Source organism: Atractosteus spatula, chromosome 7 (assembly GCF_055471065.1).
Source record: "Atractosteus spatula isolate fAtrSpa1 chromosome 7, fAtrSpa1.hap1, whole genome shotgun sequence".
Lineage (NCBI taxonomy): Eukaryota > Metazoa > Chordata > Actinopteri > Semionotiformes > Lepisosteidae > Atractosteus > Atractosteus spatula.
Genome location: NC_142712.1, coordinates 33,266,032 through 33,286,911, shown reverse-complemented (window position 1 = coordinate 33,286,911; position 20,880 = coordinate 33,266,032). Strand labels below are relative to the sequence as shown.

The 20,880-nt window shown below is 44.7% G+C and overlaps 1 protein-coding gene across 1 annotated transcript in view; it reads left to right on the top strand.

The window, feature by feature from the left end:
* Positions 1–19,245, top strand: part of elapor1 (endosome-lysosome associated apoptosis and autophagy regulator 1) — a 42,137-nt gene extending 22,892 nt beyond the window's left edge. Inside the window, exons 5-22 of the mRNA XM_088920981.1 lie at positions 680–760; positions 1,688–1,793; positions 2,049–2,198; positions 3,431–3,519; positions 4,281–4,458; positions 5,519–5,647; positions 6,699–6,789; positions 9,333–9,438; positions 10,002–10,139; positions 11,278–11,541; positions 13,001–13,174; positions 13,417–13,570; positions 14,618–14,711; positions 14,825–14,926; positions 15,814–15,940; positions 17,087–17,265; positions 17,886–18,051; positions 19,155–19,245. Of these exons, the coding sequence (XP_088777107.1) occupies positions 680–760; positions 1,688–1,793; positions 2,049–2,198; positions 3,431–3,519; positions 4,281–4,458; positions 5,519–5,647; positions 6,699–6,789; positions 9,333–9,438; positions 10,002–10,139; positions 11,278–11,541; positions 13,001–13,174; positions 13,417–13,570; positions 14,618–14,711; positions 14,825–14,926; positions 15,814–15,940; positions 17,087–17,265; positions 17,886–18,051; positions 19,155–19,226 (2,400 nt within the window). The 3' untranslated portion in view covers positions 19,227–19,245. The remainder of the gene's footprint in view (positions 1–679; positions 761–1,687; positions 1,794–2,048; positions 2,199–3,430; positions 3,520–4,280; positions 4,459–5,518; positions 5,648–6,698; positions 6,790–9,332; positions 9,439–10,001; positions 10,140–11,277; positions 11,542–13,000; positions 13,175–13,416; positions 13,571–14,617; positions 14,712–14,824; positions 14,927–15,813; positions 15,941–17,086; positions 17,266–17,885; positions 18,052–19,154) is intronic.
* Positions 19,246–20,880: the final 1,635 nt, after the last annotated feature.

The window sequence follows — 20,880 nt, the reverse complement described above, 5'->3', positions numbered from 1 at the left end:
CTATGAACATGAAACAGCACTACTGTTTCCTGAGCCCGGGCAGCTACAGAGTCTTGTGGTTTAAAGGACACAATATTTAAACCCTTCAATCCTGATTGCTTCGTAAGTGTTATAGCACCTATACTGTATATTTTAAATAGGGCCCCTAATTTCTTAACGGCTTCTTTGTTTCTATTAGTGACGTAGTTGGTCTGAATTCCCCTCTGTTTCCAGCGCTTAGGCCATTGGAAATTTTCAAAGAGAAAGTGTATGCGATCTGGAAAAATATTATGTGTTAGCACGTGCTGCAGAAAATGCTTTAGAAACCCGTCTTTTTCTTCCCATTTTACTGTTTTTTAAACATGTACTTTAGGTGCCCTTGCTTTGAATCAGAGATGTGTCCTGCAGGGTTTGTCACTCACTGCTTAAGTCCTTTCGATGTTTCTGGGTCTGATGTTTTTGCATTTGTTGCAGACACGTAATTGAATTTCCACGGTTTAAAAAACTAAACAGCACATATTCCCCTCCAAGTCTCAAAAAGACTAGAGATGAACTCCAAGGCAATTTGCCCTGTTTAAAAAGAATTCATGAATTCTGAGTGGTAGTTATCATGTGAACGTGCATATAGATACTAGTCTCCAGCGATTCTGCAAAAGCAGCAGAACAGAATCGGTAAATCTCTATGGTGTCTTTCTCCCAGGTTCAGAATGACCAATGTCAGGCCACTGAGACCCAGACCAGGTGGATGCAGACCACAGAAGGAGACTGGGATACACACAGTGTAGGTCTTCTCTTTATGTTTCTTTTATACTTCTCTTCAGTGTCTTTAAAGTTCCTCTTTTATATTTAGATTGTAACTGCATTCTTAGGTAATCCCTAAAAAGGCGGGCAGATAAGAGAAAAAAAAAAGGTCTTCCTTATAATCACAGATCTAATACAAGACTCTTAAGAACAAAGAAATGTGAGGACAATCTAGAACAACAAATCAAGGAAGCTTGTTCCAGACTCCCACCGCCCTTTGTGTAGGAGCTGGACCTTGGCCTTTTATGCAGATTGCTTGTTTTGTATAGTGCATTTAATATTTATACATGTACACTAATATATTTATTTGCTGTTGGTCTTGGATTTCACCATACTTCTATTTTTATGCCATTGTGTAGGTGGATAGATTTGCTCAAACACTGTCTGTGCCGTTTGTTTAATTTAAATAAATGTCAGGATTAGAGTTCACTGAGAAGAAGGAGCCATGTTCCACTTCTTTCTTATTTGCTTCCTAGTGGAACATGGCTTCCTTAGTGGAATCTACAAAAACTTGCCCAGCTGTTTTTTTCACAGATCCCAATCAGAAATGTTTTGTTTTTTTGCATACACGCATCCACCCAGGAGCCTGCTATTTCCACCACTGAAATCCATCTTGCTGTCACTGCAGCAATTACTCCTGTATTTTTGTTACACTTTTAAGCTTCAGGAGTTTATAAGATACTGAAAAACCTATCTATGATATCTTAAATCTATTATATCTCCTCTAGATTTCTTCTTACTGTCTGTAGTGCTACTGTTTTTTTTTTAAAACTGCACTTCCTGCAGTATATATCTGTCTGTTCTGTTGGTATGTTCCTGATTTAGAAATCATACCTGTTTTGCAAAGAAGGATGTATTTCTTCTTAAAATGGCAGATACTGACTTCTGGACCTTCCTGTTCCTGCAGGTTCCACTGAGTCGGGGTAATAATGTCCTCTACTGGAGAACTACTGGATTCTTAATATCTAAGACGGTGGCAAAGCCCGTGCTGGTCAGGAACGTCGCCATCACGGGTAATTCTTTCTCACACGCGTTCATAATGTCCTATGCTCAATTTAAACATTAATTCTCCTCCATAACCATTCTCCAGTCCAAAGATCCTATCCAGAGCACCTTGTAATTTAAACACTTGCTTGGACTGTTAAAACACATGTTGGTAGCTATAGATCTGTGGTCAGGAATGAGCTACACATGCACATCTTTGAATTCGCCCTTGGTAGAACGAGGTGTCCTGTACACATGCACTTGACTTGTTTCCCTTTTCCAAGGGGTCGCCTACACCTCGGAGTGTTTTCTCTGCAAGCCTGGCACCTACAGCTCCAAACCAGGCTCTGCCCTCTGCGCTCCCTGCCCCATCAACACCTACTCCAATAAGGGTGCCACAGTGTGCCAGCAGTGCGACAGTGAGAAATATGCAGGTATGCATTGGGTTCTCTCATGCTGATTGTGCTCAGGGGGATGACAAGGACAGCAGCTCTTCATTACCCAGGATCTGAGGAGAAATAAGGCTCAGTGGTGAGCAGCTCTGAGCCTTGAAGGCCACAGTGTCTTCTTGTGCTCATTCTGTCAGAGCTCTTCCACGCTCTCTGACAGACTTACAGAAATAGTAGGACTGTGGCCTCAGGGACAGGAGTTTCACATCACTGTTCAAAGCCTCAGGAGGTTTTTCCTGGAGGAAGAAAAGAATCCTGTTTCATACAAAACCATCCTTCCACCCATTTTCTAAGCGCTTGAGCTGGAGTCTATCTCGGCAAGCAATGGGCTCAAGGTGGGGTACACCCTGGACGGGACAACTGTCCATCACAGGACAGACACACAGACGGAAACACAGATGCCCTCACACCAGGGCCAATTTCCCAGAAGCCACTTAACCCACACAAACGCGGAGAGAAGATACAAACTCCACACAGATAGCACCCCAGCTCCGAAATTGAACCCAGGCCCCCAGAACTGCGAGGCAGCTGTGCTAAACCTCTGTACCACTGTGCTGCACTCATACAAAACCAATCAAAAGAAAGCAACAAATGAATAAATAATAAACAATGAAAAGGCAATTGATCACATGGGGATTTACTGATCACATTGTAATTGAAGAAGTGGTGTCTGATCACACTGTCACAATTGTTGACTCTCCAATTGCAACTTTTTGCACTTCCTTCCTTGGTAATAATTTGGCAGAATGACAGCGACTGAGTGCAATGAGATGGTATCCCAGACTGCCCAACCTTGAAACAATTGTAAGACGCTGTTTCAGCTGAAATTGTGCTAGTGGGTCAAATTCTCTGTGCCTGAAGATCATGGTAACTTGAGAGTATTTCCTGGGAAAGAGCCTTTGGGGACTCAGTCCCTCCTAATGCACATCAGTCACAACTCAAAGCCCATTTATCACATCACCCAGGACACTCCCTGAACACCTTTGGTAGTTACCAGGTCCACCTCAAGTGCTCTGTGTGTGGCTGCTGTGAATGTTTCTAGAGTGAGAGCCACTCTTGTCCCAGGTTCCCCCCCCCCCCCCCCACCCCAAGTCAGGACCCCCAGCTGGCTGGTCCAGCTCTCTCTCCCCTATAGAAGCCAGTGGGAAGTGTGGGATCCGCGCTCTCCTTTCTCACCTGCGTGTTGACGTCTGCTGCACTTTGCCTCCGTGTCTCAGACATCGGGTCAGGGACCTGCAAGCAGCGGCCTGCGTGCACAGCCAGCGACTACTTCTACACGCACACGCCCTGTGACTCCAGCGGGCAGGTGAGCACCCAGGACCCCGAGGCCAGAGGAATTCCGCCGCGTGACGCGTTAGTCTGTTTATTCACCTGAGCAAAGGACACGCCTGCTAAGTCACATTTGTGAAGCAAGTGTGAAGCAGTTCAAATCAAATCAAAGTTTGTTTATCAAATGCACAACAATACGGCTTTTCTGCGAGCTCACAAAAATCCCAAGAATCACAAAAATGACAAAAACACAAAAATCACAAAATTAAGGTTACGAAAGTAAGGTTACATAATAGTAGATGTAATAGAAATCGAATAAAACTCAATATGAATAGAGTTGCGACAGCTGGCAGAGTCTCTCTGGTAGCTTGAGGTGATCGTATGTGTAAGTCATATAGAGGCTACCATCAGCTATAATGCTCTTCATATCTTTAGACTACTGTGTTAAGTGTTGCTTTTTATCCCTTTTTTATCATTAAAATAATATTTATTAACAAGAGGTACAAATGAGAGGAGGCCCTCCTCTCATTTGTAGCTGTTGGCGTGGTCAGAATACACTGAAATAAAACAGGAATTTAACTACACCTAACAGTGCTTGACTCAATTTGTGATGTGACAAGAGGACACATCTGTTGTGCCCCATTTAGCTGCTACTGAAATACATAGGAAAATGCCAATGCAAATCTGTGTTTCTTGAAAGGTAACAGTGTAGTCTGTACTTGGCATGCAATGTACTTTAAGTGTTACGTAACAGGAGAGAGCGTAATCTGTGCTCGGCATGTGATGTCTATATTACAGACCCAGCTGATGTACAAGTGGATTGAGCCAAAGGTCTGCAGTGAGAATGCTGAAGGAGCGGTGAAGCTGCCTGCCTCTGGAGAAAAAATCAACTGCCCTCCCTGTAACCCGGGTTTCTTCAAGAACAACGCCTCTGCCTGCGAGCCCTGTCCTTACGGCTCCTATTCCAATGGCACAGGTACTGTCTCTATAGAGCAGCCATCTCCTTGCCATAGACATACCTGGAATCCATGCAATCAGGCAGGGAACAGCATCAATACAGTAACTGCTTTAGCAATGGAGGACAGTCACCTTGTCCGGTTTAGTTGATAGTTTCTTATCAGTCCCAGTATCACATCACCTGTGCCATAGACAGGAATCTACAACAGCAGATCCCTGTCAGCTTTTTCAAAGAATGTCTTCATGTCCTGTGATGGTCCTAAACGAATGGCTGTTATACAGTTAATAACACCGGTAGAATTTTCCATTAATCTCAAGTGCTATCAGAAAAGATCTCTTTGCCATTCATTTGGATCTCCATGTAATTTCCAAAACCATATCCGAGAAGAAATAGTTGCAATGCAAATGCATCGATGAATTCTTAAAGGTTGCCATAATAGATTATCGTTTATCATTGACAACAATCTGCAGTCCCATTGAGATGCATTATTCCAGTATCACACTTTATATACCCATAATCTGAACACCTAGGATCATGTAATACATGCAGATTGCCAAACAGATTGAAAGAATCTCTGTGCATTGTTAACTAGAAGTGTTTAAAATGAAGCAGAACAATACCCCAGTTGCTGGCACTTTAATGCTGAATAGGTCACTGTTACCCAGCACGGGCTAACACAATTTCCCGAGCACTACATGTGAAAACCCTATTCATTTGCACTGCAATAGAGCTGGCTGTTTGGCAACATCACCTTCACAGCCCTACTTTAAATGAAGGTATACCTGAGGCACAAATCGTGCACATCAGATCACACTGATATAAAGGGATGACTGTGAACTGGTAGTGCACATGTTTCTTGGATGTCTTAATATACTTATATTACCCTGATTCTCATTTGAACAAAAAGCATTGCACTGTTTAAGAGCGCTGGGACTGTGTCACTTTAAAAAGATACCTGAGCTTGGCAATGGGACAGGAGACCTCTGGCTTGCCTGACCCCTCTGTGTTCTGTCCTGTAGAAAGACAGAGTCAAGCATGTGAAGTAAGAGTGACATGTCACGGTCTTGCCTGTCCGCAGAGTGTGTCCCGTGCCCAGCTGGAACAGAGCCGATGGTGGCCTTTGAGTACAAGTGGTGGAACAGCCTGCCCAGCAACATGAAGACGTCGGTGTTCAGCAGAGAGTACAGCGACTCGGGCAGGCACACTGGTGAGAGAGAGGCTCTTCTCTGCAGGCTGGGGGGAACCCTTCATGCGCAAGTTTTTCTGTTGGTGTTTCCTGAGCTCTGCGCATCTGCTAGTACGAATTTGGAACATCTCCAGTGAGCTTTTTTCAAATAAGCCTTAGCTAATAGAAAAATACCTTTTAAAAGGGTCAGGCTTTTTTTTTTTACACATGGATTTCAATTACCCCTCAAATTGAGGTGTATATGTTATGAGCAAAGCAGTCACATCCACTTCAGTGCCCAATATAAACTGTTGTTGCTGCTCTGACTGGTTCAATAATACTGTTGTATTAAATCAGTAGAAACAGTGCCTGTGTGATGTAGAGTAGTGAGATCTGGGGTAGAGTCACACAGGCTGTAGATCTTAATATACTGATACTGCTGTTGGCGGTTCAGTGCTCATCCACATGGTTCCGGAGTGTGTTTTGTTGTAGGGTATGGTAACCCCAGCAGGGGGTGTTGGGGTATGTAAGGTGAAACCCAGGCGGTGACATTATCCTAACCCCAGGGCGACCCTGGTGCATTTAACACTGCTGCCCCATGCCCCTGTGGGTACCTGGTGCATTTACATGTACAGTACATTGCTGTCCAAAATCCTTGGGGCTCTCAGGTGCTTTCACACTGGTACCCCAAACCTCTAGGTGTCCCTGGTGCTTTTAAAGTGTGCTGTGAATCTATCTGGGTCTAGCTCAGGGCTGAAACTGGGGTGCTGTTACCCATAACCCTGCCACATCAAGATCATCCAATAGGTATGAGTTTATTTAAAATAGAAAGGAGGTTGAAGCACAATGAAATCGATATTCCCAGGTTGTTATCCCACATGGAGTGATTGGATATTGGAAATATTAATTTAGATCGTATATTATATTTAGATATTAATATGATTTTAGATTATTTTAGATATCTTTCATAATAGTACTGTGGCTGTTGAGTGTGCGTCTGGCCTGACTGGTCAACACAGAGAGCTCGTGGCCCTTGTCTGGCTCGCCCCTGCCTGCCCCGTGAGCTCAGCAGGCACTGTGACTCTCTCCACAGCGTGGGAGGTCGCTGGGGAGTACATTTACACCACGGCAGGCGACTCGGACACCGACTACATGATGCTCATCCTGACTGTGCCAGGGTACAGGTGAGCCATTCATTTTACCATTATTCAGCATAACAAACACAAGTCATACTCTCTCTCTCCCCCCAGGGACGTGCTCAGTGTGTGCCCTCGGGTAATGCACCGAATGGAATAAAATAATATTGGTGCAGCAGCCTCATCGGCTCTTTTTATAGTCTGCCCTGCTGTTTGGTCCAGTGTTATTGTACTGTTACACCACATCTTGCCATGAAAGGTCATGTACTACACCCAGGAAGGTCTGACACTTGGCCAAGCTAGGGGAATAGTTCAAGATTATTTCCAGACCTGAGAATTAGGTATTGCTCAGTACTCTCTCAGGTGCACAGCGATGTGTCGGAGATCTGTGATCTACGCTCCCCAGCTTACATTTTCTAACAGGCTGGGACAGTGCTAGTGTTCTATCTGGAGCAGGTTTTGAGCCGCCATTTATATTCCTGGTTGTGTCAGATCTTCTTTAACTCACACTAACCTCCCAAGCTACAGGGAATCTTGGAGCGGGAGCCGTGGCTGGCATCCCTGGGGAAGGAAAGGAAATCTCTGTCCCTCACTGATATAGTCTGAAAGGATTCCTTCAGCGAGATGGAAGTCACTCACTCCTGTCAAAGAGACTCCCATCTCCTTTCCCAACAGAGCAAACTGGCTTCTCAAAGGGTGAACTCACCAGTGAAAGATAAACCTAAATTTGTTGGGAAACCAAACCATGTTTCTTCCTTCACTGATCTCCAAGTAACCTGTTCCCTAAGAGCTGGAAAATACCCTATACAGGCACTGTAAACCCTGAGTCAATAGCACGCACTCAACTCTGCTGCTCATTTAAGTGCCAACTCTTTAAAACTATCCTAGCAAACAGACTCACAGTCTTTCACCATGACACTGGTCTGATCTTGCTGAGAGACTAGACATTTTGTCTTGTGTTCTATACCGCTTAACAGAGAAACCTAATGGAAACCAACTCTTCTTAGATTTCTCTCTTGGAACCTGCTGCAAAAGCCCGCACTTCCTCTCTAGAGTCTCCCTAGGTTGCCCTCTGGTGGCCTTAACCAACACGTACAGCTCAGGAAGACGGCCGCTCTGATAAACTGGTGTTTCAGTTGAAAAAGGCAGCACTTTGCTTCTTAACCTTTTATATAGCCTGTCAGGCTATTTTTCAAAATGGAAAAAGGGAAGAATTTCAGTGAGCAATGACATTAGACTGCAGAACTGAGGTGGACGTTGGGCAGAGTTAGTCTCCCAAAGAGAATGAATGGTTATGAGAAAAACCTACATAATACAAGCTCTTAATTACTTTTTTTAGATAAAACCAAAAATTCAGGACTTAAAGTGTTAAAGGCCATAATCTTGAGAAAGTTCCTGACTCAGTTCCACACCTTGTGAAGGTTTGTGCTGGAGCTCAATTTATATCAGTGGATCTGAACCCAGCTGCTGGGGTCTTTGTGTGTTTGTACCAAATCAGCTCTTAATCAATTAATCTGTTATTGATCAAGGCTTTTTTGGCTCCTAAGATGTTGGATAGAAATAATTATTAATATTAATATTAATAACTAATAACTAATAACTATTGCTACCACGACTTATCAATCCTACCTGTTGGTCACCTATTAAGAGCTGTTTAAAGCAGCAACCACTTAATAGGCAAGCTGAGGAGAGAAAGGGCAGGATGTTGCTTCACAACAACACACCTGCAGCAGAGCTTTGACGAATCTAATATCTGAGTAGAGAAACAAGTTACAAAGCATCTATTCATGCAAGAAGTTCAGTTAAGGGGATCAATTCGTTTCAATGTTGAATATCTCAGCTGGAACAAAAACAGAGGTAAGAATACTCCAGGACCTGGACTAAGGACCACTGATTCAGAGGGATTACTGAGTATTAATATATTATTACTGAGGCTGGTGCAGTGGTTAACATTCCTGCCTCACAGCGCTGGGGCCCTGGGTTCTATTCCAGACCTGGAGTGTTGTCTGTGTGGAGTCTGTGTGGAGTCTGTGTGATCTCCCCATGTTCATGTTGGTTTCCTCCCAGAATCAAACATACTGATAGGGTAATTGGCTCTGGTGTGAGTAGGTGTGTCTTGTCTGCCCTGCGATGGACTGGCATCCCATCCAGGGTGTATCCTGCCTTGTGCCTGTTGCTTGGTTGGATTGGCTCTGGCTCCCCTGTGACCCTGAATTGGAAGAAGTGGCCACAAAATGGGTGAATGGATGCTTTTGACTTAGTTTGATCAACTAAAATTAACAATTTATCAACAAACACTTAAAAAAGTGAATAGCCTTGAATCAGATCAAGGCTGGTCATATGTATGTTTGCAACAGGCACTTCTTGGGGTAACATAGCCTAGTTTCTTTATAGGGGTTTCCCAATGGCTCCTAAGCTGAGATCATCCTAGTTTTGAGGCATATTATTAGTCTGGCTGGAAAACCAAACAACAATGAAATCTGTCCAAGTTTGTTACGTGCTGAAGTTATTTCTGACCACTGAAACACATTTGGCATTCCTGCCGATTCCCACGAATTTTCGAGTGTCCTGACCGAGCCCGTTTTCCCCAGAGAGCCGCAGTCGGTCGCCAAGGACTCAGGGAATAAGGAGCTGTCCCGGGTCACGTTCGTCTTCGAGACCAAGTGCACGGCCGACTGCACGCTGTATTTCATGGCGGTGAGATTCTTTCCCATGTTTCTCAAGGGAACAAGGAGGTGTTTTCAGAAAGAGAAAAGCAGTGAATACACCAATTTGTTTGCGATTGGCTTCCAAACTCCTTCACACAGCCTTGTTCTTTCCAAAGCTCTAGTTGTGTGCGAATGCTTGGGCCTTCAGTGGGAGGGCTAGGAATTATGAATGGATTTCGTAAATACTTTTTCTGGGGGTGGGGGGATCTCACCAGTGCCCCTTATCATAAGCAGCTCCCCCAATAAGAAAAAAAGTGCTTTACAAATAAAAACGCATGTCCTTCAACTTGTGAGCTAATGCGCATTGTCCTCCGTCCTCCATAACTTATTAACACTGTACTGTAGTGAGAGTCGGATATTGTTAGGGAGGTGGGCTGAATAACTAAATAGGGCTCATCAGCAGGCAATTGCTAAGTCAAGCCCCAGCTGGCCACTTTCTGGCTGAGCAATTTCTCAAAGCGTTCTGTGCTCTTTCCAATGCACAGCTGAAAGCGTCTGCTCAGTGGCTCGAATAATGAGTGTTGTAAAGGAGCTCATGGACTTTCTCCGCAGGGCTACAACGAAAGGGCAAACACCATGGTGGAGCACTGGAGCGGCTCCAAGGAGAGGCAGTCCTACTCTTACATCGTGAGCAGCAACTACACCATCAGCTTCACCTGGGCCTTCCAGCGCACTGAGAACTACTCCACAGTACGAGCCTGGGCACCGCTCTCGGGGGGGGGGGGGGGGAAAGACTTTCAGCTCCCAGCGGTTACCTGGGTGTTCTGTTACTGTGGAGGCTCCTGTGTGAAAATGCTTTTTCCATCATGAGCCCAGTGTATGCAGCCACTCTGCAGAATTAAAGACAAGCAGAGCACTAGGGGCACTGAGGACTCTATTAGCCTCACACAGGAGCGACACTCACTGTTTTGTAGATTCAGCTTTTCAATAGTTAAATAAGTTTTACAGGAGCAACACAGAATGCACCCACGGGAACTGTCATGTAAGAATTCATGTGCAACAGCTGTCGTTGGGCAGCCACCTGACCTTTAAGTGGAAAATGTAAATTGACACCAGGTGTCACTGCCTTTTGAGGGAGAAATCCAGCAGTGCAGGAAAAACAGACACGCCGATTATATCCCAGAGCTTGAGAGCTCAATTCTATCTAGCCGTAAGTGATTGAAAGAACTTTTTTTCCCAGCTCAAATGTATGTGTGCATGCTGTTAGGTACAGGCTTACGGGAGTTACAATGTAGAAAAATAAGAATGGGTGGTAAAAATAGATCATAAAGCATACAATGTATATAAATATATCAACAATAGTGATCAAAAATAAACCAGAGAAGCCAGTGTGTCGCGCCCTCTGCAGCCAGAGGCGCTCCTTCTCTGTCCTGTCTCTCATTTCCGGTTCTTTGCTGTCCTTCCGGTGTTTCTCTCTCTCTGGGGCTATATATTTTTGGGTCTTTCATTCTGCCGGTGCTAAGCATTGACGTTTCGGATGTCCTGAAACCCGCCTAGCACCAGGTCGCCCCACGTCCGCTACCTGAGGGCATAGGTTTCTATACGGCATTCCTTGAACAGCTGAGCCCGGGCTAACCCCCGTCTCGCCCCTACGCATAGGGTCTTTTATGCTCTCCTGCCATTCTACGGTTCGTCCCTTCCGACATCCGTGACACAGTGTCTATTCAAAGAAATGAAATTCAAAGACCCATTTCTGGCTTCAGTTGTAGCAAACATGGATATTGGGAAGAGCTATGGTTTTTGAAAACGAGTTTAAATGTGTAATCTGAGATTGCTTGCACAGGGTTTTGACACCGAGCTCAGAGCTGTCACCGTCTCCCTCTTGCAGGACAGACAGTACAGCAGCGATTTTGCCAAGATCTACTCCATCCGCATCACCAACGTCATCAGCGGGGTGGCCTCCCACTGTCGGCGCTGCGCCCTGGGCTCCGCGGAGCTCGGCTCCTCCTGCGTGCCCTGCCCCCCCGGGCACTACATCGAGAACGGCAGCAGCACGTGCCAGCCGTGCCCGCCAAACACGTTCCTCAGGCCAGACCAGCCTGTTGGCAAGGGGGCGTGTGTTCCCTGTGGCCCCAACACCTACAGCAATGAGGTTCGACCAACACGAGTCTCTCACATTACATTTCCTTCAGTGGTAGGAGACCCCCAGTTTTAGATCCAAGCCCAATGGAAGGGGAGCACCCAAATTCTGAGGTTTGTTTTAAGTTTCTCCTGAAGTGAGCAGCTATAGAAGGGAGATTAAAACAGGAATAATAATAATTGCTTACACTTAAATAACACTTTTCTGGACACTCCACTCAAAGCGCTTTACAGGTAATGGGGACTCCCCTCCACCACCACCAATGTGCAGCCCCACCTGGATGATGCGACGGCAGCCACAGTGCATCAGTACACTCCCCACACATCAGCTATCAGTGGGGAGGAGAGCAGAGTAATGAAACCAATTCATAGATGGGGATTATTAGGAGGCCACGATTGGTAAAGGCCAATGGGAAATCTGGCCAGGACACTGGAGTAACACCCCTACTCCTTTTGAGAAACGCTCTGGGATTTTTAATGACCACAGAAAGTTTTATGTCTCATCTGAAGGACTATACTGGGGCACTATACTATACTGGGGCATTAGGACCCACAAAGACTATAGGGTGAGAGCCCTTTACTGGCCCCACTAACTGGCCTCAATCCATAGATCTGGCTTCTGTGCATTTAAGCCCTTTTGCCCGTGTCTAGAAAGCAAAGCCATCTGCTCTGAAGTGTTCTGCTTTTTTTCCAGGTATTTTGCAGATAATTGCCTTGTTGAGTCTCAACAAGTAGAGCTCAGGGTGGTTTGAATGATGTTTTGCATATTATTAGCCGAAATATTTCCACGGTTCCACCCCAGAAATCTTCTAAATGTCCGTCATTGCAAGAGGACTGGTTCCTCACATCAGCCTACAGCCAGATGCTTTAAATTGCAAAGCAGGATGTCCAGAGAGCAGCACTGTGTGTAGCACAAAACAATCATAAAACGTAATTTTCAATTTTTGCAAGCACAGTATAACTTTCCTTCCATTTTTAGTGGACTCTATATATTCTCAATAGATGTGGTTTAATAATTATAGGTTCAAGGGGGCATGGTGGCGCAGTGGTTAGCATTGCCGCCTCGCAGCACGGGGGGCCCGGGTTCAATTCCTGAGGCTCTATCTATCTGTGTGGCATTTGTATGTTCTCCTCATGTTCACATGGGTTTCCTCCAGGTGCTCTGGTTTACTCCCACAGTACAAAGGCATACTGGTAGGTTAATGAGCTTCTGGGAGAACTGGCCCTGGTGTGTGTGTCTGTGTGTGCCCTGTGATGGACTGGTGTCCTGTCCAAGGTGTACCCTGCCTTGTGCCCATTGCTTGATGGGATTGGCTCTGGCTCTCCCACAGCCCTGTATTAGGCGAAGCAGATACAAAGTGGATGGATACATTGGAATTATAGGTTCATTTCTATTTGCTTCCTGAACAGTGTTGCTCCGAGACTCTGTTAGTGTGGACATATTTGGATAATACATCTCTGCTTCCTTCCAGCTGCGGTCGACGTGCTTCAGTGACTGCAGGCTGACTCTGGCCCACAAGCAGGTGAAAGTGCAGTACGACTTCGGCCCTCTGTCCAACACCACCAGCTTCCAGAGTGGACCCCGTTTCACCCCTAAAGGGCTCAAGTACTTCCATCATTTCAGCATCAGCCTGTGTGGAAACGAGGTGACTGTCCGAGACGGGGTTGCTTGTATTTCCCCTAAGCGGGTGCAGGAATTCCTTCCATGGCTCTGAAACCTCTTTGTATTGTGATGGAAATGCATGACTGTGAGTGCTACTGGAGTTCCCTATGTCCAGTCTTGCATGTGGCCATAACAATGAATGACCCCTAGTTTCTCAGATCATAAAATAGAAACTATACTGTATTGGACTAAATACATGTTTAAGCTTCGCTTTTTTTTCCTCAGGGGCAGAAGCTGGCATCTTGTGTCGACAATATTACAGACCACAGACAAGAGCTCTCTGCATACGCCTGCCAGTCTACCCTCGTACCCTCAGATGTCAGGGCCCAGAAGACTGTGGTTTCCTCACAGCCATTCAGCATTGCAGACAGATTAATAGGTAGAAACACTCCTGCCTGGGTGCGAGCAGACGAACGCATATTCCTCTCACACTGAATGACAGAGAGCTCCTTGCTTCTTGTAAAACATCCTCATGTTAAACATAAGACTTCCCAGCAGATGTGTTTCAGCTGATTTCTTTCTGCTCCTCAAACAAGACAGTAGTTGAGGACAGAAAGATCAAATGAATTTTATTTTCCATTTTTATCTTTCCAAAAGTCCCTTTTGGGGGGCTGGGGGCAGGAAAGCAGGTGTTTTATTCATTTTCCCCAATTTTCTTCAGTCGTATTAAACTGGAATTTGTTGCAGCCTTGGTTAGTGACCATGAGCCACAGTTGGTGTTTAGCATCACACAGAAAGCATAATCCCTTGGAAGGAGGACAGCCACCTTCTGATCTCCCAACACTACCTTAAGAAGAAAAAACGTTCCTTAGAAGTTCCCTGCACCAGCACTGGCCATGCTTACAAAATCAGAGCTGCTAACTTTAACCTATTCCACATTAGTCCAGTATAAAGAAACACTGAGCAAATACAGAGTGTTCAGAGAAAGCTGTCTTGTCATTTCCAGAATAATACACAGTGTAAACCTCAGCAGTCATGGTTTTGATGTTTCCCGTTGAGCAAGAACCTCCCCCCCCCCTTCCTTGATATCATGGCTGTCCAGTCCTGGTCCTGGATGGTTAGGGTAACCTATAGGTTATTTCAGCAACACATAGGAGAAGCTATTAATTTATTCAATTAAGCTAATAATGAGCTCATGTAAGAGCTGAGCTTGAAAGGTAACTTGCAGGCACGCTAGTACTCCTGGATCACGATTGGACACCCCTGCTTTGTATCACTTTTTAAAGCAAGCATTACTTTGCACAATATTTCTTATGACAGCAAAATTCATCTCAGGTCGAAGTGGTCTGCCTGCCGGGCCAGATGAATACTAAAGAGCTTTGTGCTCGCGCAGATCAGGTTTTTGCAAAGTGGCGCCAGAGCTCGTTAGTGTACAATGACTCAGCTACCATGTGATGGCTGTTGTTCTTGTCTCTCTCGCTCTCAGGGGTTACTACTGACACCGAGCTCGATAACATCACCTCACCCGAGGAGCTGTTCCCTGGCAGAGGCAAATCGCCTGATGTCATCTTCTACTACAGGTGAGGACTGCCCCCTGCTGGACTCCAGTTGTACCGATAATGATGCACAAATCATTCATTCCTTGCCTTCAATGAAAAACTGCATTTGAGTATTTTGGTGATGATTCTTGCAGGTCAGTTGAAGTGACTAAGGCCTGTAAAAATGGAAGAGCCACCACAATCAGACTGAGGTGTGACCCAACCGAATCCCAGACCAATGTGCTCACTCTGCCAAGGTATTGTAACCACACATGCATTCTTCCCTTCATCCACTTTATCCAGTTTAGAGTCACAGGGAAGCTGGAGACCATCCAGCAAGCAACAGGAGCAAAGATTGATACACTTTGGGCGGGATGCCAGTCCATTGCAGGGCACACACAAACGCCAACCGGCACACACTCACAACAAGGCCGATTTTCCCAGAAGCCAATTTACCTACCAGCATGCCTCAGAGCAGCTGCATTCATACCATCACCTAATATCATTCGCAAGACCAAAACCTGGAACTGAAGCACAAGCACGGTAAAGCTGTATCTACAAACGTTTTACAAAAATTGGTACCTGGTAAATTTATGTTGCACATAAATACAGTGCCTTGCGAAAGCATTGCCCCCTTCCAATGATGTCACATTTTGCCAAATTGTAAATGATTTTTTTAAAGAGAAAATATTTTTATCAAAACTTGAACGTTTGTTACACGTGCCAGTTACACAAACTGCCAAAAAAATACAATATGTTGATAGTAAAGGGGGGGGGAGAAATGCAGTGGCAAACCTAAATTAGTTCAGGTGTGCAAAAATTACTTGAATCAGTCACAAAATTAGTTGAATTTGCAATAATAGGGGTCCACATGATTTCGGAACAAACACACCCACATCTCTGGAAGATCCCTCAGTCAGGGGCTGAATTTCAAGATTTAATCATGAAGAGCCAGGTACTTTTGAAAGTAAATTAATGTCAAAGCTAAAGTAAGTTTATAAAAGGGGAGCATGTGTAAGGTCACTATAGAAAAATCTTTTGGTTCCACAGAGTTTCATTCGGTGCTATAAGATAACTAAAAATGCTTACTTATCTTATTTATCTTTATGAAGCTGACATCATCACTTTTCCCTGCTCTCTCCAGTAAATGCCCAGAGGGCACCTGCGATGGCTGCACGTTCCACTTCCTGTGGCGATCGAGGCACGCTTGCCCGCTGTGTTCTGAGAATGACTACAAAGAGATCGTGAGTGCCTGTGTCAAGGGAATCCAGGTACGACCCGGCTGCCTCCTCGCTGTGCCCAAATCCAGTACTCAGATCTCGGATCTTTGAGTTTCCAACCCCCTGCACTTCCAGTGTTGGCCAGCAGGGGGCCAGTGCTCTGCTTGTCCTTGAGATGAAATGCAATCACTCCTCTTGTATCCCTTGTTGATCACATGGCAGCTTTCATTTCATTCCGCTTGGAATCAAACAATTGCCTAGTTGTTCCTTCTCTTCCTTCCGGGTTTAGAGAAACATGTTTCTGGAAATACGGCAGTTTGACAGCAAATTCCCGCTCCCCTGGCTAAAACAATGAAAGAATCACACCAGACTTACTGAAATAGCGTCGGTTATCCATCCATCCTGGATATGGATGCTGAGATTCCAGCAATTTCAAACCAGTGCCTCCAATTCAGGGTCTTGGAGGAGCTGGAACCCATCCAAGCAAGCAAGGAGGATATGGCACAGTGCACCCTGGATGGGATGCCAGTCCATCACAGAGCCAATATAGAGATATGTGGACAAAAAAACAGAAACATTACAGATACTGTAGGAGCACATATAACAAGGAACAAGTAATAGGTTTATTCCATGCTGAAAAAAAGAAGAAAGAGAACACAACGTTTCGGCCGTGGAGCCTTCTTCAGGTGTGCTCCATGCTGAAAAAAAGAAGAAAGAGAACACAACGTTTCGGCCGTGGAGCCTTCTTCAGGTGCAGCTACCCACCTGAACTACTACCGCACATATAACAAGATATTTTAGAAGGATATTTTAGAAGCCAAGCTGCTATGCCCTCTTCCTAATTGGCCATCTTTAAACTTCAATTCAATTCAATTTGTTTTTATATAGCACCTTTCACAACAAGGTTGCCCCAAGGCCCTTAACAAAGCTGTGTGACAATACATGACATTACCATACAGAAAGAGAAAAAGCCAGAAGAGAACGGAGGAGAGGAACCAAAAACTCCTCTGTAAGGAGAAAAAAAAACCTCTAGGGGTCCAAGGTCAACTGGCTGCCCAACCCCTCTGGTCATGCTAACATTATACAATTCTAAACAAAATTACTACAGACCTGGCTTCTTACATGTGAACAAAAGAAAGGTGTTTGTTACACGTGTTGCTGTGAACATCAGGTGACTCAGTGTGACTGTTTCTGTAGAAAACCACCTACGTGTGGCAGGAACCCAGGCTGTGCACTGGAGGGGTGACTGTGCCAGAGCAGAAGGTCAGCGTCTGCGTCACCCTGGACTTCTGGCTGAAGTTCGGAGTGTCCACCGGCACTGTGGCGGCCCTGCTGCTGGTGGCCGTCACCTGCTATTTCTGGAAGAGGACCCGCAGGTCAGTGTCTGGACTGCGCGCTGTCAGGAAAGGCAGGCGGGTTTTTTATTGTCGATGCAAGGGGATTTCCTGGGGGCTGCTGTCTGTTGGATTTCCACAATGTGAAGGAACAGCCCTCATCAGACACACGGCCTTGACAACAAGCCCCTGCTACACACATACAGGCTACACTCTTTAAAGTAAAAGAAAGTGGCACAGATTGTCTTAGTTAAAATTTGTAAGGATTAATTTGTTCTACGTTCTGATCGGAATAATAAAGGTAACATATTATGTTACGAATCAGAATTAGTACCAGAATTAGTATAAGGTCAAAGCTGTGTTGTGAAGGGAGTTTTGAGGAAGGTCATTTGTCTACAAGCTTTACAGCTGTTTCTGCTACATTTCCAAACAGAATTCTCTGTGTGATCTACATGATCCCTGAAGAGAATTCAGACATAACTGTGGGATGTTTGCAAAGCGTGGTGTATGGGAGTTTGCCCACCTTTTTTCCCCAAATTACCCCCAAAATTATTCTCCCAGATGCGAGTTAAAAGAGATGGGTGCGACAGTGCCCCCTTGGGGCAGAAACTGGTAGGCTTGGCCATGGCGCACGTGTGCTGATGAAGGGGTTGGCTGTGCAGGTTGGAGTATAAGTACTCGAAGCTGGTGATGAACTCCAGCGCGAAGGATTGCGAGCTGCCTGCGGCGGACAGCTGCGCCATCATGGAAGGAGAAGATGCAGAGGATGACCTGATCTACCTCACCAAGAGGTCCATCTTTGGCAAGATCAAGTCCTTCACCTCCAAGGTGAGTGCTGCTCTGTGCAGTGGAGCCCTTGTTAAACTTGACGGACCAGGATGGAAATACAGGCAAAGTTGTCAGATCGCAGTCTGAGAGCAAAACATGAACAAAGAAGCAGATTCGTCTTAGCATTGCAGAAGGCACTGCTGGTAAGAGTACCATGAGATCTTTTGCAATGATATCATGACACTGTATTGGCTACTAATACCCTGGTGTCCAGGAAAAATTCCACTCGTGTTAGCGCAGTCTGGCTTCCCTAAAATTCAGCTGGTTAAGCACTTTGTCACTTCTATACCTGATCTGTTTCATAGTGGGACCGCAAGTGTAGAATGTCTGCTGTGTATTAGTCAGGTGGAACTATACTTCATTGGTAGGGGATGTGGGTTCCCTCCTAAAAAAGTTGTTTTACTGATGTGCAGGCAGCAGTTTGTCACTTTTGACTTTTTAATGACCTTTATGCGTCAGCTAAAATGGGCACCAAGGGGTTAAAATGCAGACAGATTCTGGCACTGTATTCAGCTGCATAAGAATACCTTTTCAGTCATCATTTACCAACATAACATGCAAAAAAATCAAGACCCCCTTGAACCTAATTGTATAATAGCAAATACAATACTTCAAAACTTTACCAAAGAGTACAACAATTGCTAGACGAGGATAATATTTGTCTCTGTCTCTAACTGTAGAGCTGGAATCAAGGAGGAATTACTGACAGACATGTACAGAGTTCGTGAGATGCTTTAGGCTTTGCCCATTTCTCTCTTTTAAAAAGTGATGAGAAATTGGTCTCACACAGATGTACTGACAAAAACAGGCAAAGTACAGGCATCAGTCCCTGGGTTCACATTGGGCTATTGAAAGGCAGAGAGATCTAAGTTTTCTTCCTCAAGAATGAAAAAATATTATCTTAAGCTTGGTAATTGTTATTTTTGAAATATAATCAAAATATCAGACATCAAATAACAAAAATGTAAGACATCTGAGCTTGCCTCCTCCATCCAGTGTTGGGGCCTAGCCCACACACTGAGACCCACTGCTCTGCCAGAGGAGCTCTACGGACTTTAAATACCAAGGTGACCAAATATTCATTAACACATCCCTCTCCACAGAGAACATCTGATGGGTTTGATTCGGTTCCACTGAAGTCATCGTCAGGAATCAACGACGTGGAAATAAGCTAGAAACCGGCTCTGGATCCATAGTGGCCTTTCTGCCACACTGTCTGTGACAGTGTCGCAGGTCAATCGTCATGTCTGTGTGAAGACACCACGTTCAGGAAACATTTTAAGGCTATATCAAGCCGACATAGGATGTACATTCCTCCCTCCTTGATAATGTGAGATATGGTAATTCCAATACTTTTAGCAGAAACGCTTTGAATCTTTTTTTGTAAGTTTCTGGACTTTTTAAACAACCCGTTTTTCGTAATGGCTTCACAATTTATCCAGTTTGCTAGCTTCTTTTTTTTAATCTTTACCGGCTAAATTTTATACTGTTGCCAAATGAAAAAATCTTTTTTAAGTTTTATTTTTTATGTTAAAAGTAGCTCTAGCCCGTGTGGTCCTCATGCACTGAAGTCAGGAACGTAGAAAGGAAAGCCTTTTAATGTAGGTCAGAAACAAACGGGAAAGAAACTCCCAAGACTCACTTGCCTGCGTTGCCTGCCTGTACAAACCTTGTTTCCCAGATCCTTGTTTGCTCAGCTCCTTTTCAACCATCTCTGCTCTTACAGCAGCTCCTCGGTTCTTCCTCATGGTGAGAGAGGATCCTGACCGCCTACTCCTCATCGCATTGTGGAGTTGTCCAAAAACATTGTCCGCATTGTCCAAAAACATTGTCCGCATTGTCCAAAAATTGTCCGCATTGTCCAAAAACAATCATTTTTAATTACCTGAAAACATTATCATCAAATATTTCAAACTATAGGAGGATTTAAAGCAGTATGGTGGAGCAGTGGTTAGCATTGCTGCTTTGCTGTGCTGGGGCCCTGGGTTCAGCTCCAGACTTGGGCTGCTATCTGTCTGGTGTTTGTGTGTTTTCCCCTGGATCACATGGTTTCCCCCCACAGTCTAAAGCCATACTGGTAGGTTAACTGTCTTCTGTGAAAATTGCCCACACCCTGAGACCCACTGCTCTGTTGTGAGTGTGTCCGTGTCTGCCCAGCGATGGACAGGCAAGGCCGACACACATACATCCTGTCTAGGGTGTAGCCTGTCTTGTGTCTGTTGCTTATCAGGATAGGCCCTGCTGATTCCCTGCGATCCTCTACTGGAAGAAGTGTTTAGAAAATAGATGGATGGAAGGGAGCATCTGAAGTTCCAAACTTATAGGCAAGGGAAGCAGAACTCTTTATAGCCTGAGCGATAGTGGCTTATTGACCAGTTTCTGTTTACTTTTTACCGAAGCTACAGTAACTGCATTTTGTCATTTTTATATGTTCCATAAGAACAATAAACAGAACATAGAAGTCCCCAAAACACAAGAAAGTGTGAACAGATAGAGATTTTTCACTTTGCTTACATTCTCATACTGGGGTGTGGGAAGACTGCCAAAATACACTGGTATGGAATTATGGGATTGTGCAAAATTGTGAAATTTAACTGGGAACCAAGGTTCTTAATGAAGGAGTGCATTTTTAAAAATCAAAATACACAGTCTTTTCATAGGCAAAATGAATTTCTGAAAATGAAAAAAATTGAATTATGTGTTAAAATATATGTTAAATAATGCCTTTGGGTGCCTTATTGTTTTTAAATGGTCTGGCTGTTGTATTTTTAAAACCTACAGTCAATATAAATATAAGCTCTTTGCAGTGTGTCCTTCATCTGGATGCCC